The sequence below is a fragment of the Lithobates pipiens genome, unplaced genomic scaffold (genome assembly GCF_037356315.1).
Source record: "Lithobates pipiens isolate NorthernLeopardFrog02 unplaced genomic scaffold, aLitPip1_a1.2 Scaffold_18, whole genome shotgun sequence".
NCBI lineage: Eukaryota > Metazoa > Chordata > Amphibia > Anura > Ranidae > Lithobates > Lithobates pipiens.
In genome coordinates this window covers 583,823,719-583,842,217 of record NW_027507758.1, presented here as the reverse complement: position 1 = coordinate 583,842,217, position 18,499 = coordinate 583,823,719, and the positions used below count along the sequence as shown (strand labels likewise).

At 46.3% G+C, this 18,499-nt stretch overlaps 1 protein-coding gene across 1 annotated transcript in view; it reads left to right on the top strand.

The window, feature by feature from the left end:
• Positions 1-1,888: 1,888 nt before the first annotated feature.
• Positions 1,889-18,499, top strand: part of ASXL2 (ASXL transcriptional regulator 2) — a 173,271-nt gene continuing 156,660 nt past the window's right edge. Inside the window, exon 1 of the mRNA XM_077489129.1 lies at positions 1,889-2,101. Coding sequence (XP_077345255.1) covers positions 2,006-2,101 — 96 coding nt within the window. The 5' untranslated portion in view covers positions 1,889-2,005. The remainder of the gene's footprint in view (positions 2,102-18,499) is intronic.

Here is an 18,499-nt window from a genome sequence, read left to right as displayed (position 1 = left end):
CAACTTTCACATTATGCATCAAAATTGGGCTAACTTTACTCTTTTTTTTTTTTTTTTTTTTAATGCATGAAACTGTCCCCCCCCCCCCCTAAAAAAAAGCATTCGAAAAATTGCTACGCAAACACTGTGTGAGATAAAAAGCTACTACAACCACCATTTTATTCTCAGGGGTCTCTGCTAAAACAATATATATATATATATATATATATATATATATATATATATATATATATATATATTTTTTTTTTTTTTTTTTTTCTAGCAAAAAAAAAAAGAAGATGATTTTTACATGTAGGAGAGAAGTGTCAGAATTGACCTGGTAGGCAAGTGGTTAAAGCGTAACATCATTTTTCATAGTATACAACAAAAATTGGGTGTCAATTGTGTTTTTTTTTTTTATTCATTAGCAACTTGCCGCCCGCCATATAGCGATATGACGTCGGCAAAGTGATTGCGATATCCTGACCAGACGTCATATGACATCAACAGGATATCAAGCTAATGCGTCCCCAAAGGGGCGTGCATCGCTGTGATCGTTGTTGCGGTGTGTCAGGCTGACTCCGATCTAGGTAAAGAGTCTCTGAAAGAGTCTCTTTACCACGTGATCAGCTGCGTCCAATCACAGCTGATCACAGTGTAAACAGGAAGAGCCGCTGATTGGCTTTTCCTCACCCGCGTCTGTCAGACACAAGTAAAGGAGAGCCGATCAGTTGCTCCTCTGACCGGGGGTCTGTGCTGATTGATTATCAGCGCAGGCCCCCCCGCCCCAGGATACCCACACTAGACCACCAGGGATGCCACCAGGGATGCCCACCACTAGTCACAACCAGGTATGCCCCACGTCGCCACTAGGGCTGCCAATCAGTGCCCACAATGGATGCCAATCAGTGCCCACAATGGGCATTACTGATTGGCAGACATTATTGTTTTGCACTCATCAGTACCATCCATTAATGTACATCAGTGCCACCTATCAGTGGTGCCTTTTCAGTGCCCATCCATGCCGCTTATCAGTGCCCATCAGTGCTGCCTTTCAGTGCCCATCAATGGCACCTATGTATACCCATCAGTGCTGCCTATCAGTGCCAACTATCAGTGGCCATCATCAGTGGCACCTTATTGGTGCCCATCACTGCCGCCTTATCAGTGCCTGTCAGTGCTGCCCCATCAGTGAAGGAGAAAACTTACTTATTTACAAAGTTTGGTAACTGAAACAAAAAATAACATTTTTTTTCAAAATTTTTGGTCTTTTTTTTTTTATTTGTTTAGCAGAAAAGAAAAAATCCCAGAGGTGATCAAATACCACTAAAAGAACGCTCTATTTGTGGGAACAAAATGATAAAAATTTAGTGTGGGTGCAGTGTTGCTGGGCAGGAAGATGTAGAAGTGCCCGGTATTGAAGTGGTTAAAGTGAAATTTTTCCAAAAAAAATTGCATTTGCAAAATCGCTGCCCAAATACCGTGTGACATAAAAAATTGCAATGATCGCTATTTTATTCTCTAGGGTCTCTGCTAAAATATATATATTATGTCTGTGGGTTCTAAGTCATTTTCTAACAAAAAATACAAAACGTGTCAGAAAAGGTGTTCATGTGGTTATGGAGGACTCTGTGGTGGGGGGGGCTCACTAGAGCAGCATGGAGCACACAGCTCTCTATTGGCGGCAGACCTCCACACTCTAATAACTGTACAGCTGACAGCTTGCTGGCGCTGCCTAGCAACGGTTGTCTATTACATGGTCTCCAAGGCCATTGCGCGTGCGCAGCTCGGCCGCGAATTCCCGCCCTCTCCTTCTGACGGAGGGTCAAAACAGGGTGACGTCACGGGCCCATTCGTTCCCGCCCCTTCTCGACCTCTCGTCGTCCCGCCCCCTCCACCTGACAGGCGCCTTACAGTAGGTGACGTCACCGTCACATGACCCCCGCTGCCCTCCGTACAGTAGCGGCCTTGGTATGGCCTCGGTGGTGGCGGCGGCGGCGGGCCGGTGAAAGGAGCGGAGGCCGCCATGCCGCACAACACGGTGAGAGACGCCGCCCGGCGGAAGAGGAGGAAACGGCGGAAGAAGAAGAGGGGCCGGACCTGGGCTGAGGCGGCACGTACGGTGAGAGGGGGCAGGGGCGACCCCGGGGGCCTGGAGAGAAGGGGAGGGGCATAGAGAGAAGAGGGAGGGGCCTGACACCCAGACTGGGAGGGGAGGGGCCTGACTCCACAAAACTATCAGAGGACACTGTGTGAGAGTTCTAGGGATAGTGTCATATGGGGGGGGGGGGGGTAATGATGTGACAGGTGATGGAGGGGGAGGAGTAATGATGTGACGGAGAGGGGGAGGGGTAATGATGTGACAGGTGATGTGGAGGGGGAGGGGAATTGATGTGACAGGTGATGGAGAGGGGGAGGGGTAATAATGTGACAGGTGATGTGGAGGGGGAGGAGTAATGATGTGACAGGTGAGGGGGAGGGGAATTGATGTGACAGGTGATGGAGAGAGGGAGGGGTAATAATATGACAGGTGATGGAGGGGGAGGGGTAATGATGTGACAGGTGATGGAGGGGTAGGGGTAATGATGTGACAGGGGAGGGGTAATGATGTGACAGATGATGGAGAGGGGGAGGGGTAATGATGTGACAGGTGATGGAGGGGGAGGGGTAATGATGTGACAGGTGAGGGAGGGGGAGGGGTAATGTGACAGGTGATGGAGAGGGGGAGGGGTAATGATGTGACAGGTGAGGGGGAGGGGTAATGATGTGACAGGTGATGGAGGGGTAATGATGTGACAGGGGAGGGGGAGGGGTAATGTGACAGGTGATGGAGAGGGGGAGGGGTAATGATGTGACAGGTGAGGGAGGGGTAGGGGTAATGATGTGACAGGTGATGGAGAGGGGGAGGGGTAATGATGTGACAGGTGATGGAGGGGGAGGGGTAATGATGTGATGGAGAGGGGGAGGGGTAATGATTTGACAGGTGAGGGGGAGGGGGTAATGATGTGACAGGTGAGGGGGAGGGGGTAATGATGTGACAGGTGATGGAGGGGTCACCAATTAGCAGATGATGGATAAGGTGGAGGAGTAATGCTGAGACAGGTGACAGAGATAGGAGGGGCCATCCTTTAGCAGGTGATGGGGAGGAGGGCTAATGATATGATGGGGAGGAGTAATGATGTGACAGGTTATAGAGATGGGAGGGGTCACCCATTAGCACATGATGGACAAGGGGAGGAGTAATGCTGTGACAGGAGATGGAGGGGGAGGAGTAATGATGTGACAGGTGATGAAGGGGGAGGAGTAATGATGTGACAGACGATGGAGGGGAGGAGTAATATGTGACAGGTGATAGAGATGGGAGGGGTCATCCATTAGCAGATGATGGATAAGATGGAGGAGTAATGCTGTGACAATGACAGAGATGGGAGGGCCATCCTTTAGCAGGTGATGGGGAGGAGGGGTAATGATATGATGGGGAGGAGTAATGATGTGACAGGTGATGGAGGGGGAGGAGTAATGATGTGACAGGTGGAGGGGGAGGAGTAATGATGTGACAGGTGATGGAGGGGGAGGAGTAATGATGTGACAGGTGATGGAGGGGGAGGAGTAATGATGTGACAGGTGATGGAGGGGGAGGAGTAATGATGTGACAGGTGATAGAGATGGGAGGAGTAATGATGTGACAGGTGATGGAGGGGGAGGAGTAATGATGTGACAGGTGATGGAGGGGGAGGAGTAATGATGTGACAGGTGATGGAGGGGGAGGAGTAATGATGTGACAGGTGATAGAGATGGGAGGAGTAATGATGTGACAGGTGATAGAGATGGGAGGAGTAATGATGTGACAGGTGACGGAGGGGGAGGAGTAATGATGTGACAGGTGATGGAGGGGGAGGAGTAATGATGTTTCAGGTGATGGAGGGGGAGGAGTAATGATGTGACAGGTGATAGAGATGGGAGGAGTAATGATGTGACAGGTGATGGAGGGGGAGGAGTAATGATGTGACAGGTGATAGAGATGGGAGGAGTAATGATGTGACAGGTGATGGAGAGGGGTAAGGAATAAGAGAAGGGGATGTCTGTGTGAGATGGACAGGCATGTAATGCTGTGACAGAGGACAAAAGCCATCTGAGGAGAGGTGATGGAGACGCAGGGTGGGATGTAATCCTGTAACAGGTGACAAAGAAGGGCTGGGGATTCCTCTGGCAGATGATGGGGGGGGGGGGGGGGAGGGGAGGTATAATGAGGTAACAGTTCATCCTGCTGCATACCCTTATGGAGGACACATCATTTTAGCGGTCTAAAGCCGGCCCATACTGATATCACTGCTCCATGTGAGGTCTGCCATCCCAGAATGGGTTGATAGGTACAGGACCCTGTTTGCCAGGCCTCAGTGCCCCCTGGTATTTTCAGGTTGGGTGTAGCACCTTTTGGATGCTCCTCCTTCCGATCGGCTCTTCTATCCCATACAACATACCTTATCTCCAAGGTTTGGGCGGAAAGGCAGAAAGTTCTGAGATTGCTATTAAACCAGACATGGAATGTACTTTGATACACCAATGAGTGACTACAAGGTTACCTCTTATACCCCTGATGAAGGAGCCACATAGTCTGTGAAACACGTCGGGTGGAGGATACCGGATTGTATCATCATCTTGCTGTTTCAGTTGGTGTCTGTTTAGTTGTTCATGTCATGTATATTTTGTGTTCCCTGTCTTTTACTGATGATTCATAATAAATATCAGTTTTATCCATGTATCTGTTATGTGTTTGAAGTGCCTATAAAGTTCCACAATTGGGGAAACCTCTATGTCTATATTTGTATTTAGGGATGTGGCACACTCTGGAGTCTAATCACTGATACCCTCAAGGGTGATGGAGAGGGGAGGGGTTTTGCTGTGATAGATGATGGAGATTGAAGGAGTAATGCTGTATAGGTGACAGAGAAGGGAGGGGTAATGAGGTTGACAGGTGATGGAGAGGGGAGGGGAAATGTTGTGACAGGTGATGAGGATGGGAGGGGTTTTGCTGTTGCCAGGTAGTGGAGGAGTACTGCAGTGACAGGTGATGGTGGAGGATATGTTGGCTTAGTGTCTGGTGTGTTCTTTGTGCTCAGGGATGAGAGCAGTTGATGACAGATCACATATTTGGGGACAGAGCTCTGTGTGTCAGACATCCAGTGTTCTCTGTGCACCTGTATTCTGCGGTGTGTGTACTATGATGTGTGTGTGCCGTGGGGTGTGTATTATGGTTTGTGTGTGTACACTATGATGTGGTTATTGCCGTGGTGTTTGTGCCATTTTGTGTATACTATTTTGTGTGTGTGTGTGTGCTATGACATGTGTGCCGTGGTGCTTGTAGTATGATGTGTATGTTGTGGTGCATGTAGTATGGTTTGTATGTGCCATGGTGGGTGTAGTATGAGGGGTGTGTGCCATATTGTGTGTGAACTATGGTGTGTACTATGATGTTTGTGCCACGGTGTGTGTACTATGGTGTGTGTGCCATGGTGCATGTAGTACGATGTCATGTGTACTATTGTGTGTGTGTGCTATGACGTGTGCCATGGTGTGTGTAGTATGATGTGTGTGTGCCTCGTGGGGTGTGTGTACTATTATGTTTGTGCCGTGGTTTGCGTACTATGCTGTGTGCCCTTTTGTTGCCATGATGTGTGTGTGCAATGGTACGTGTAGTATGATGTGTGTGTGTGTGTGTGTGTGTGTGTGTGTGTATGTACTATGGTGGTGTGTGTTTATACTATTGAGTGTGTACCGTTATGTGCGTACTATGATGTGTTGCCGTGGTGAGTGTAGTATGATGTGTGTGTGTACTATGGTTTGTGTACACTGTGGTGTGTGCATACATTGTGTGTACTACGATATGTTGCTGTGGTGTGTGTGTGTACTATGATGTTTGTGCAGCGGTGTGTGTACTATGGTGTGTGTGTACCGTGGTGTGTGTACTATAATGTGTGTGTGTGTACTATGACGTGGTGTGTATGTGTAGCATGATGTGTGTGCCCTATTGTGTGTACTGTGGTGTGTGTACTATGGTGTGTGTTCCCCATTGTGTGTACTATGATGTGTGTGCCCAGGTATGTGTACCATGATGTGTGCCCTATTGTGTATGTGTGTACTATGGTGCGTGTACTATAATGTGTGTGTACTATGATGCATGTTCAGGGTTGTTGTGTTCAGTGTGTACTATGATGTGTGTTCCCTATTGTGTGTGTACTATGATGTGTGTACTGTGATGTGTGTTCAGGGTTGTGTTCCGTGTGTACTATGGTGTGTGTACTATGATGTGTGTACTATGTGTACTTTGATGTGTGGGCAGCAGTGTGTGTACTATGTGTGTGCCATGGTGTTTGTGTACTATGATGTGTGTACCATGGTGTGTGCCCAGGTGTTTGTGTACCATGGTGTGTGTACTACGATGTGTACCCTATTGTGTATGTGTGTACTATGATGTGTGTACCATGGTGCGTGTACTATAATGTGTGTGTGTGTATATATATATATATATATATATCTATATATACACACTATGATGTATGTTCAGGGTTGTTGTGTTCAGTGTGTACTATGATGTGTGTGTTTTTGTACTGTGGTGTATGTGTGTACTATGATGTGTGTACTGTGGTTGGTGTGTGTGTACTATGATGTGTGTTCAGGGTTGTTGTGTTCAGTGTGTGCTATGATGTGTGTGCCGTGGTGTGTGTGCTATAATGTGTGTGTGTGTGTATACTACGATGTGTGTACTATGATGTGTGTTCAGGGTTGTTGTGTTTAGTGTGTACAATGATGTGTGTTCCCTATTGTGTGTACTAAGGTGTGTGGGCTGCGATGTGTGTACTATAATGTGTGTGTGTACCATGGTGCGTGTACTATAATGTATGATGTGTGTCCTATGATGTATGTTCAGGGTTGTTGTGTTCAGTGTGTACTATGATGTGTGTACTGTGGTTGGTGTGTGTGTGTACACTATGATGTGTGTACTGTGATGCATGTTCAGGGTTGTTGTGTTCAGTGTGTACTATGATGTCTGTTGCCTATTGTGTGTGTGTGCCATGTATTAAGGTGTGTGGGCCGCGGTGTGTGTACTATGATGTTTGTGTGTGTGTGCACCGTGATGTGTGTGCCCAGGTGTGTGTGTGTGCCCAGGTGTGTGTGTGTGTGTGTATGTGTATGTATGTATGTATAATATGATATGTGTACTATGGTGTGTATACTATGATGTGTATGTGTGTATACCACGATGTGTGTGTGTGTGTACTTACTATGATGTGTGTACTATGATGTGTGTACTATGGTGTGTGTTTGGGGTTGTTGTGTTCAGTGTGTACTGTGATGTGTGTTCGGGGTTGTTGTGTTCAGTGTGTACTATGATGTGTGTGCCATGGTGTGTGTAGTATGTGTGTGTTTTTGTACTGTGATGTGTGTACTGTGGTGTATGTGTGTACTGTGGTTGGTGTGTGTGTACTACGATGTGTGTACTATGATGGTGTGCCGTGGTGTGTGTGTGTGTGTGCCCTATTGTGTGTACTGTGGTGTGTGTACTATGATGTGTGTTCCCTATTGTGTGTGTGTACTATGATGTGTGTGCTGTGGTGTGTACTAAGGTGTGTGTAGTATGGTGTGTGTGTGTGTGTGTGTGTGTGTACTACGATGTGTGCCCAGGTGTGTGTGTACTATGGTGTGTATAGTATGATGTGTGTGTTGGTGTATGTGTGTATACCATGATGCGTGTGCCATGATGTGTGTGTGTGCTATGATGTGTTTACTATGATGTGTGCCCTATTGTGTATGTGTGTACCATGGTGCATGTACTATAATGTGTGTTCAGGGTTGTTGTGTTCTATGATGTGAGTGTACTATGATGTGTGTTCCCTATTGTGTGTGTGTACTATGATGTTTGGGCCGCGATGTGTGTACTATGTGTGTAGTATGGTGTGTGTACTATGATGTGTATGTGTGTGTACTATGATGTGTGTGTACCATGGTGCGTGTACTATGATGTGTGCCCTATTGTGTGTGTGTGTGTGTGTACTATGATGTGTGTGTATACACTATGATGTGTATACTATGATGCATGTTCAGGGTTGTTGTGTTCAGTGTGTACTATGATGTGTGTTCGGGGTTATTGTGTTCAGTGTGTACTATGATGTGTGTTCAGGGTTGTTGTGTTCAGTGTGTACTATGCTGTTTGTTCAGGGTTGTTGTGTTCAATGTGTACTGTGATGTGTGTTCGGGGTTGTTGTGTTCATTGTGTACTGTGATTAGTGTGTGATGGAGTTTATGTAGAAATTGTCTGACATATCTAGTAGGATCAGAAAGAGTACGAAAGTACATCTCCTGAGTACACATTGTGTGTTCTTGTTGAATCCTCTATACAATATTGTGATTGATGTCGTGTACAGCAGTGCGGGGTGCTGGCCGGTGTCCTGTCATATACAGTCCCCCATCGGATAGTGTCCGCTGTGTACAGCGCATGCGCAACACACAGATTCGGAAAATAGCCGAGGATGAGCGGCGCCTGCCCTGTGAGTCCAGGTTCTAGCCCCACCATCCAAGTGGACATAGAGTTGGAATAAAAAGAGCCGAGCGCAGAGCCCGAAGCGTGGCGAGCCGAGCGCAGAGCCCGAAGCGTGGCGAGCCGAGCGCAGAGCCCGAAGCGTGGCGAGCGAAGCGAGCCCGCAAGGGGCCCTCTAATATCGGCGGCCCTATGTCCACTTGGATGGTGGGGCTACCACCTCGACTAACGACGCAGGTGCCGTTCATCTGCGGGGATTTTCCGAAGCTTCTTCTGCTCCGTACTGCACAAGCGCTGCGCATGCGCAGTACAGGGCGGACACTATATGATGGCTGGACACTATATGGCAGAACACCGGTGTTTCTCAGAGTTTATATAGTGAATTTCAGTACTTAGAACTCCATCTTAATGTTTAGATGTTGAATTTTAAAAGCAGCGGCGATCCTAATGCTGATCTGACAGCCGTCTCCGCAGTCAGACGGAGCTCTGAGTACTGACATTCACTATACAAACTCAGTTTACTGTTATAAATAAGTGTAACATGCAAAACTCCGGTGGGTGTAACAAGATGTCCGCTTGCTGCCTTCTCAGTGTATCCTTACTGTGGAGGAGTGCGGGGTGTAACAAGATGGCGGCGACAGAACGTCACTTCCGTTGCACATTCTGACGGGTCGCCTAATCTGACTGAACAGTGGTCTGTTGTGTTCACTGTCAGGTCACAGTGCCATATGGTGTTTGTTTACATCCTGTGACTACATGTAGCTATGCTGCGCCCTCTAGAGGCAGACAGGGGAAGTGCACTGGCTCATTTTTTTGAGCCATGAACACTTTCTCTGTATTTTACATTCACAGTGCTTCACTTTTTCCACATTTTATGTTGCAGCCTTATTCCACAATTGATTAAATTCATTATTTTCCGACAAACAATACCCCATAATGACATCTTGAAAGAAGTTTGTTTGAAATCTTTGCAAATTTATTAAAAATAAAAGCTGAAAAAAAATCCCATGTACATAAGTATTCACGGCCTTTCCTCAGTGCTTTGTAGAAGCACATTTGCCACCAATTACAGCCCCGAGTCTTTTTGAGTATTTGATGCTACAAGCTTGGCACACCTATTTTTGGGCGGTTTCTCCTATTCTTTGCAGGACCTCTTAAGCTCCATCAGGTTGGATGGGGAGTGTCGATGCACAGCCATTTTCACATCTCTCCAGAGATGTTGTTTCGGGTTCAAGTCTGGGCTCTGGCTGGGCCACTCAACGACATTCACAAAGTTGTCCTGTAGCCCCTCCTTTGTTATCTTGGTTGTCTGCTTAGGGTCATTGTCCTGTGGGAAAATGAACCTTAGCCCCAGTCTTAGGTCCAGAGCACTCTGGAACAGGTTCTCATCAATGATGTCTCTGTACATTGCTGCATTAATCTTTCCTTCGATCCTGACTAGTCTCCCAGTTCCTGCTGCTGATAAACATCCCCACAACATGATGCTAAGTACCACCACCATTCTTCACTGTATGGATGATACTGGCCAGGTGATGAGCGGTGCCTGGTTTCCTCCCGACACAACGCTTGCCATTCAGGCCAAAGAGTTCAATCTTTGTTTCATCAGACCTGAGAACTTTGTTTCTCATGTTCTGAGAGTCCTTCGGGTGCCTTTTGGCAAACTCCAGGCGGGCTGTCATGTGACTTTTACTGAGAGGTGCCTTCCATCTGGCCACTCTACCATACAAGCCTGATTGGCGGGGTGCTGCATAAATGGTTGTTCTTCTGGAAGGTTCTCCTCTCTCCACAGAGAAATGCTGGAGCTCTGTCAGAGTGACCATCGGGTTCTTGGTTATCTCCCTTCTCCCCCTGATCGCTCAGTTTGGCCGGACAGCCCGCTCTAGGAAGAGTCTTGGTGGTTCCAAACTTCTTCCATTTACGGATGATGGAGACCATTGTGCTCATTGGGATCTTCAATACTGCAGAAATTTTTCTGTACCCTTCCCCAGATCTGTGCCTCCATACAATCCTGCCTCAGAGGTCTAGGGACAAATCCATGGACTTCATAGTTACATAGTAGGTGAGGTTGAAAAAAGACACAAGTCCATCAAGTTCAACTTATATGTGTGATTATATGTCAGTATTACATTGTATATCCCTGTATGTTGTGGTCGTTCAGGTGCTTATCTAATAGTTTCTTGAATCTATCGATGCCCCCCGCTGAGACCTGTGGAAGGGAATTCCACATCCTTGCCACTCTTACAGTAAAGAACCTGTGATGAACCTGTGTCCTCAACAGGTCTACGTCTGCCATAAATGGTTCCTTTGTCCAGAACCAGCACTATCCAAGACCCTTTAGCCCACCCAGTCACCAGCCGTAACTCAATAACAATATCAAACTCCTTTATTTCAGCACGTTATCACAGATATACAACTCAGAGACACCCCCCCCCCCCCTCCCCACCCTTGGATGCAGGGCAGGTTAAACTGTCCAATAGACACAATAGACACACAGGTCAGGTGTATTCAAATTTCTCAACAGTAAACAGTCTTTTCAGCAGGGAGAGCTGTTGGAGGAATTCGCCCCCACTAATCTCACAGATAATCTACATACACATCCCATAATATCCAAGGCAGACAGACGCAATAGAACATTGGAATACAACCCCACCCCAAACGATCACAGCAAAGAGTCCACAACAGCATGAGACAACACACAATATATAAAACATTCCAGTGTGGCTGTACAGTGTGTTCTAAATAGCACAGATCATAATGGGGTTCTCAGGCACCCTGTGCCCCTAATGGACACAGGGTGATTTACACATAAGAGGGGCCAGGGGAGCTGAGCTGCACAAGGAGTCTCCAGATCTCTCCAAGGTAAGCCGAGTTCCACAAACCCCCCCCCCCACCCAAAGTGACTCCTGTCACAGATTTCCCCTTTTGGCAGGAGACTAACACAGGAGGAGACCGCAGACGGGTTGACACCGAAGTTAGTAGTTCCAGTCCCCCAATGCCGGTATCCACACAGTATCCCAAATAAATTGTCCCAACCATAGCATTACTCACCTAGCCAACCTCTGCCTCTCTCAGGGGAACATGCCCGCCGCTGGTGAGAGACATGGACTGGCCCTTCTCCCTGGAGTCCTTTCAGCCACTGGAGAGAAGACAGGGTGACTGGGCTCACTCCATCATGCTGTTGGGGATCTAGGCCGACTGCCCAGCATCCCTGGGGTATACAAGTGGAGACTGAAGTCCCATCCGCTTTTGGTAGGTGAAAATCCCCCGTGCTTGCAAGGCATAGCTGAAAACCCTTCTGTCTCAGTGCCGCACCATTTTGTGGGGTTGTGTCAGTGGAGACCGAAGCCCCCTCCACTTTCACAGGAACTCCCTCTTCTTCTGTTAGTTGAGGGCAGAGGTCAGCAGCACTCTGCCGTGTTGCCAGCTCTTCTGCTGGGATAATGTGAGTGGAGACCACAGTCCCATCCACCGATATCCGCTCAAGCTGCAGTTGTGTGTAGAGGGCAGTAGCATTCTGCCCTGTTAGCACTTCAGCTGAGGACCCCACATCATCCACTCTGGCTAACTTCTGGGGCGGGAAGCTGTCTTCCTTCACTCCCAGACTTTGGATTTACTGCTGGGGTGGAAGGATGACCTCCATCTCTCCCAAACTGTGTAGCTGCCATTGGGGAGGTGATCCGGCTGCTTCCTCAGCCGTTCCCTTATCTGGCTGCTGGGATGACATTTCTTTCACTGTCTCCCAGGTGCACCAATCCTTGTTGAGGAATGACCATCTCCTTCTCCCCCTGGGCCTCCGGAACTCCCGCAGGTGTGGGGCAGAGGTCTTGGATCCTCTGTTCTGTAGCCAGCGCTTCAGCTGGAGAAGTTAGTTGTAACTCAACAGATGCTGCTGGCAGAAAATCCCATGTCCCTGGCAGTATTTTGGGAGAAAGGCCGACTGCCTCTTCTCTCAAGAAGACCGAAGCAACTGCAGGCGCTAGGCAGAGGCCAGCGACACTCTGCCCTGTTGCCAGCGATATAGCTGGGAGTAGAAGCTTGACTACATACGCTGGTCGCTGGAGAGAGGAGCCGATTGTCCCATCTCCCTGGAACCCTGTAGTTGTTGCCGGTGCTGGGCAGAGGTTGGTAGCACTCTGCCTTGTTGCCAGCACTTCTGCTGGGGACTCCACATCATCCACTCTGGTTAACTGTTGGGGAGTGACTGTCACCTTCTCACCATGGGACCCTGGCACTGCTGCAGGTGTGGGGCAGAGGTCTTGGACCCTCTGTCCGGTGGCCAAAGCTTCAGCTGGGGAAGTCTCTGGTAACTCCACAGATGCGGTTGTTGGTGCTGGGCAGAGCTCAGTGAAGTTTGGTCCTAATACCAGCTCTTCTGCTGGAGGCTCACCAAGTTGTTCTTCCTCAGCAGAACAGCCTATCAAATCCCCAATCTCTATAACTGGTGTGTGGGGATAGTGATTCATCATCTTCTGTCCATAGAACAAAGAAGAGGTTAGTGGTGTTGTGCAGAGCTCAGTGATGTCTGACCTTGATGCCAGCTCCCCTGCTGGGTTGGTGGCATCATTCTGGGGTGCCATCTGCTGCTGGGTAGTGACCATGTCCTTCTCACCCTGGGCCTCCGGAACCACCGCAGGTGTGGGGCAGAGGTCTTGGACCATCTTTGCAGTTGTCAGTGCTTCAGCTTTGGCGATGGCAATCTCCTGAGTTTCCACTGCCGATTCTCTGGCATGCTGCTAAACGTTTTCTGTATGCCCTTTCCAGATACTATTCCTTCCTTTGCAAATAGTCCAGGTCAGTTTTAAGCTCTGAGACCACTGCAAGACCGAGCATAGCCTCTCTGTATTCTCGCAAGTCTTCAAGGGTAGATTCCCCTTCATCACCAAACACAAAATAATCTGAAAGGCTCTCTCACAGCAATCCAGGGCCGTCAAAGTCATATCCCTCCGGAGAGCATTCTGTTGTCTACTCGAAATATTCCTCCTCTACGTGCCATTGCAGATCCCGATACCGATTGTCCAGCTCTAGCTCCTGCTGGACCAGCCTGTCCAACTCATCCATTGCTCTTGGGCCGCTCTCCCTGGAATTGCATCCGTAACTCCCTTTGTTCACTGGCCTGTTGCTCTGGGGTTGGAAAGCACTTGCCCAGTTGCATACCAGCAACCTGGAGGGCTCTAATCCAGAGTCCTACCCAAATCTGCTGCCTGACCTCCAGGTATTCATCCACAAACACAGACCTGGTGTATGCTGAAAGGACGATCCGCAGCAGCCCTGGAAACTCTGATGCCAGATCCATGTCTCCGCTGGGGTGACTGAAGTCTGCTATCCTGATCTTGGATGCAGGTGGAGATTTGGACGTGTTCACAGCCAGGAAGCACGATCCCGCTGCTGCCAACCAGTTGTGACGAACCCCTGTCCTCAACAGGTCTATGTCCACCGTAAATGCTTCCTTTTGTCCAGAACCAGCACTATTCAAGACCCTTTAGCCCAACCAGTCACCAGCCGTAACTCAGTGGAGGGTGAACAACAACATCAAACTTCTTTATTCCAGCACATGTTACCACAGATATACAACTCTGAGACGCTTCCACCCACCCTTGGATTCAGGGTGGGGTAAACTGTCCAATCACAATAGACACACAGGTCAGGTGTATTCAAATTTTTCATCAGTAAACAGTCTTATCAGCAGGGAGAGCTGTTGGAGGAATTCGCACCCACCAATCTCACAGATAATCTACATACACATCCCATAATATCTAAGGCAGACAATAGAACATCGGAGTACAACTCCACCCCAAACAATCACAGCAAAGAGTCCACAACAGCATGAGACAACACACAATATATACATATATACAACATTCCAGTGTGGCTGTGTGGCTAAATAGCAAAGATCATGATGGGGTTCTCAGGCACCCTGTGCCCCTAATGGGCGCAGGGTGATTTACACATAAGAGGGGCCAGGGGAGCTGGACACGGAGTCTCCAGAGCTATCCAAGGTAAGCCGAGTTCCACAAACCCCCCCACCCAAAGTGACTCCTATCACAGAACCCTTCATGGCTTGGTTTGTGCTCTGACATGCACGGTTAATTGTGGGAGCGTTATATAGACAGGTGTGTGCCATTCCAAATCATGCCCAATCAACTGAATTTACCACAGGTGGACTCCAATCAAGTTGTTGAAACCTCTCCAGGATGATTAGTGGAAACAGGATGCACCTTAGCTCAATTTAATGCTGTGAATACTTGTGTACATGGGATTTTTTTTCATTTTTTACTTTTTAATAAATTACAAAGATTTCAAACAAACTTCTTTCGTGTAGTCATTATGGGGTATTGTTTGTAGAATTTTGAGGAAAATAATTAAATTGAATCCATTTTGGAATAAGGCTGTAACCTAACAAAATGTGGAAAAAGTGAAGCACTGTGAATACTTTCTGGATGCACTGTATTATATTACAATCTCATCAGAACACATCCAGTTTTTACACACACTTTCACAGTTTTTCTTTTAATTATTATTCAATGAAAATGATAAAAGGTCAGCCTACCCCAACACCTGATTGCAGTTTGAGCCCAATGGACTTCCTTATCCTCCCTGGCTTTGTATGTCACAGTGTCTCTTGCAGAGTCTGCCTGCATTGCGGGCAACTTGGCGTTTTTGGTTTTCCTGTTTTAACATTCCTTCCTTAGTGTTTTCCATAACGTAAAACAAATAAGAAGAGAACACAGAATGTGGGATCCTCTCATATGTGCAGCAGGTGTGCAGAGCCAGGAAGTCATACACAGAGATCCGGCCAAAGGAGAGATCAGAGATAGCAGGTGTGTTCTGTTCAGGAGTGTATGTCACCCCAGCCTTCTGCTCTAAAGCTTTATGTCAGAGGTAGGCAACCTCAGCCCTCCAGCTGTGGTGAAACTACAAATCCCATCATTCCTCTGCCTCTAGGAGCCATGCCTGTGATTGTAATTGTTGGTTATCCTTGCGCTACAATGGTAAAGCAAAGAGAGCTAGTATGGTTGCAGCAAGCCACCGACAGAGGTGCAGACCCTCCCCTCGGGTGATACTAGTGAAAAATGCGCTCCACACGAAATTAATTAAGTCTAATAACAGTAAATAAATAATCGCATACAAAATCTAAAAGACGCACCTATGCGATTAAAATTAATTTAAATTATATCTATATCCTATATGCATAAAATCATTCAAAGTGATTAGTGAGGTATTCAGAATATACACATATTCCTAGTGTTATTCATACTACAATCAATAAAGAAATTCAAATAATCTATGCAATCGTAATAAAGTGCAAGTGAAGTAATAAAGAGCAAAAACGCAAATACTAATAATATCAATCCAGAAAGTTGTGAAATCCAAAATGTGTCTCAATCCGTAAAAAAGTGCATACAAGTGCCAACATATATAAAAAATTGTGTAAAGATAAAAATCCAACAAATAAATAAACGGGGAGATGTGTATAAAAATATATCAAAAATTATATAAATAAACCTAAATATAAAACACAATCCAAAGAGTGTCTCTAATTGTTGTAAAAACTAACAATCCATATCAGTTCATGCAAAATAAAGTGAATCCACACTGTGCTGTGTAAAGGGTTAATTCTGTGAATGAACACGGGATAGTTCCACCGGTGATCTTGCAATTCCTCAAAGTGGGTGCTCACACACTGAGTGCAGTGGGTACCTTACCTCACTGCTGTCAGTTAGACAGTAATATGTTCCAAGATTTAAGGTGCATATCCTCAGTTAGGGTGTATATCCTCAGTTGATATAGGTACAACAGTATGCTCCAATGGTTTAAGGTGTATATCCTCAATTTGTACAGGCACCCCAGATAATTCCCTCCAGGTACTCCGCAATGGATCACAGATCAAACCCGGAAAAGAGAAAAGGGGCTCCAATAGTGAAGTAATGTCACACAAATTCTTTATTATAAAAAGGACCAAGTCCTGGGTACTCACATTTAAGTAACACAATTAAAACGTTACAGCTAAAACAACGAACGGCCTCCTCGTTCGTACCCCGGACGTCGCTTCCGGTATCCTCCTAGGCAAATCCTACGCGTATCGTCATTGATCACGTGACTTCATCAGGGACTAAAGCATAGGAGGTGAACGAACGTTTAAATAGTATCTCTAATTTGCGGCCATTTTCCTGTAGCCCATAGTGTCTATTCCTATTAGCGGTCAAAAATCTAACTCCGCTGCCATTTTCTAATAGTCTTTAATACCGAACGCTTCACAGCCATTTTCTTATAGGCTCTTAGGGAGTGATAGCAACTGTTCGATTAACGGTGGCCATTTTATCGTAGTTTCCTCATCTACACTCATCTAATGAGTGGATGCTATGCTCGCCACCATTGTCTCATCGTTTAGATAGAGGAAACGAAGATAAACCCATGTCCACTTTTGCGGACTGGGTTTGTTTCAATTCAGACACCCCGTGGTTACGCTTATTCAGGGAGGCAACAACAGGGGATCCTTTACTCCAGCTCTATGGCTCTAAGTACCGTTAATAGTATTAATAGAGGATTAAAAAACATATTGTTTATAATTATGGAATTAAAACGAAGGGATCAGAAATTATTCATAAAATAATGGCTTAAGACAGGAGGTATTATTAAAATATTAGTAGGTTCTTTAATTTATGGGTAAAAAAACGGGAGGTATTATTAAAATATTAATAGGTTCTTTAATTTATGGGTAAAAACAAATTGTATCTAAAACAAAGTGAAGCTATACCTGAAGCCCTACATCCGGCCAAAAAATAGGTGATTCGTCCAAACTCATAACATATTCTAATGTAAGGATAAGATAACCCCGACGGTTTATTTAGCGAAATTAAAGGTATCAGATACCGCACATACGTGCGATTTGGGGGATGGATACCGGAAAGGAAGTCCAGAGTTCCCATATCTCCCTTCCAGTATATCATCCTAAGCATAGTAAATCAAAAAATATATATAATAACACTTCAAATATATAAAATTCCAATACATAGTTAAAACTACCTAGAAGTCGCTGATAAAACAGTTAAGATCAAACTCTATATTGAGCCCTTGGGGTGTGAAAGTATCTAAAGTGAAGATCCATTTTGATTCTAGTTGACTAAGTGTTCTCACTTTGTGACCTCCCCTCCAATGCTTCCTGTAGGGCTCAATACCCCAAAATGTGAGGTGAGTGGGATCTTTATTATGGTGTGTCAGGAAGTGCTTTGACACACTATGTTTGTCAAATCCATTGATTATCCTTTATACGTATAAAGATAGCATGAGAGTACGTATAAAGGAGCATGTCAAAAACATAATCAATGGATTTGACAAACATAGTGTGTCAAAGCACTTCCTGACACACCATAATAAAGATCCCACTCACCTCACATTTTGGGGTATTGAGCCCTACAGGAAGCATTGGAGGGGAGGTCACAAAGTGAGAACACTTAGTCAACTAGAATCAAAATGGATCTTCACTTTAGATACTTTCACACCCCAAGGGCTCAATATAGAGTTTGATCTTAACTGTTTTATCAGCGACTTCTAGGTAGTTTTAACTATTGTGGCAGCAGGCAGGTAAAGTCACCTGGTTGTATCCAGGATGGTAAATATGTGTGTCCTAGATTCAGGCTTTATGCAGACTTTTACAATTAGAGGGGAAGAGTTAATGAGCCCAGCTGAAGTAAGTGGGCTCATTAAGACCTCTACAAAAAACCCCAGCATGCTTAGGGAGATGCTCCATCCTGGAACCAGTTTTGTGTGTATAGACTGGGGAGTCTGAGATCTGTTCTGTGCGGTGAGTTAACGCCTATGTGGCAAACCCCTACAATAGAGACAGGGACTGGGGCAGCACAAGGCTGCACCCAGTTGTTAGACAGGGAGTCTACGTGTGTAGTTAGAGGTCAAGCTGACCAGGATTTATTTTCTTGTTTTATTTTGTTTGGCTGTTATATGTATCACTGCATGTAGCCTAAATAA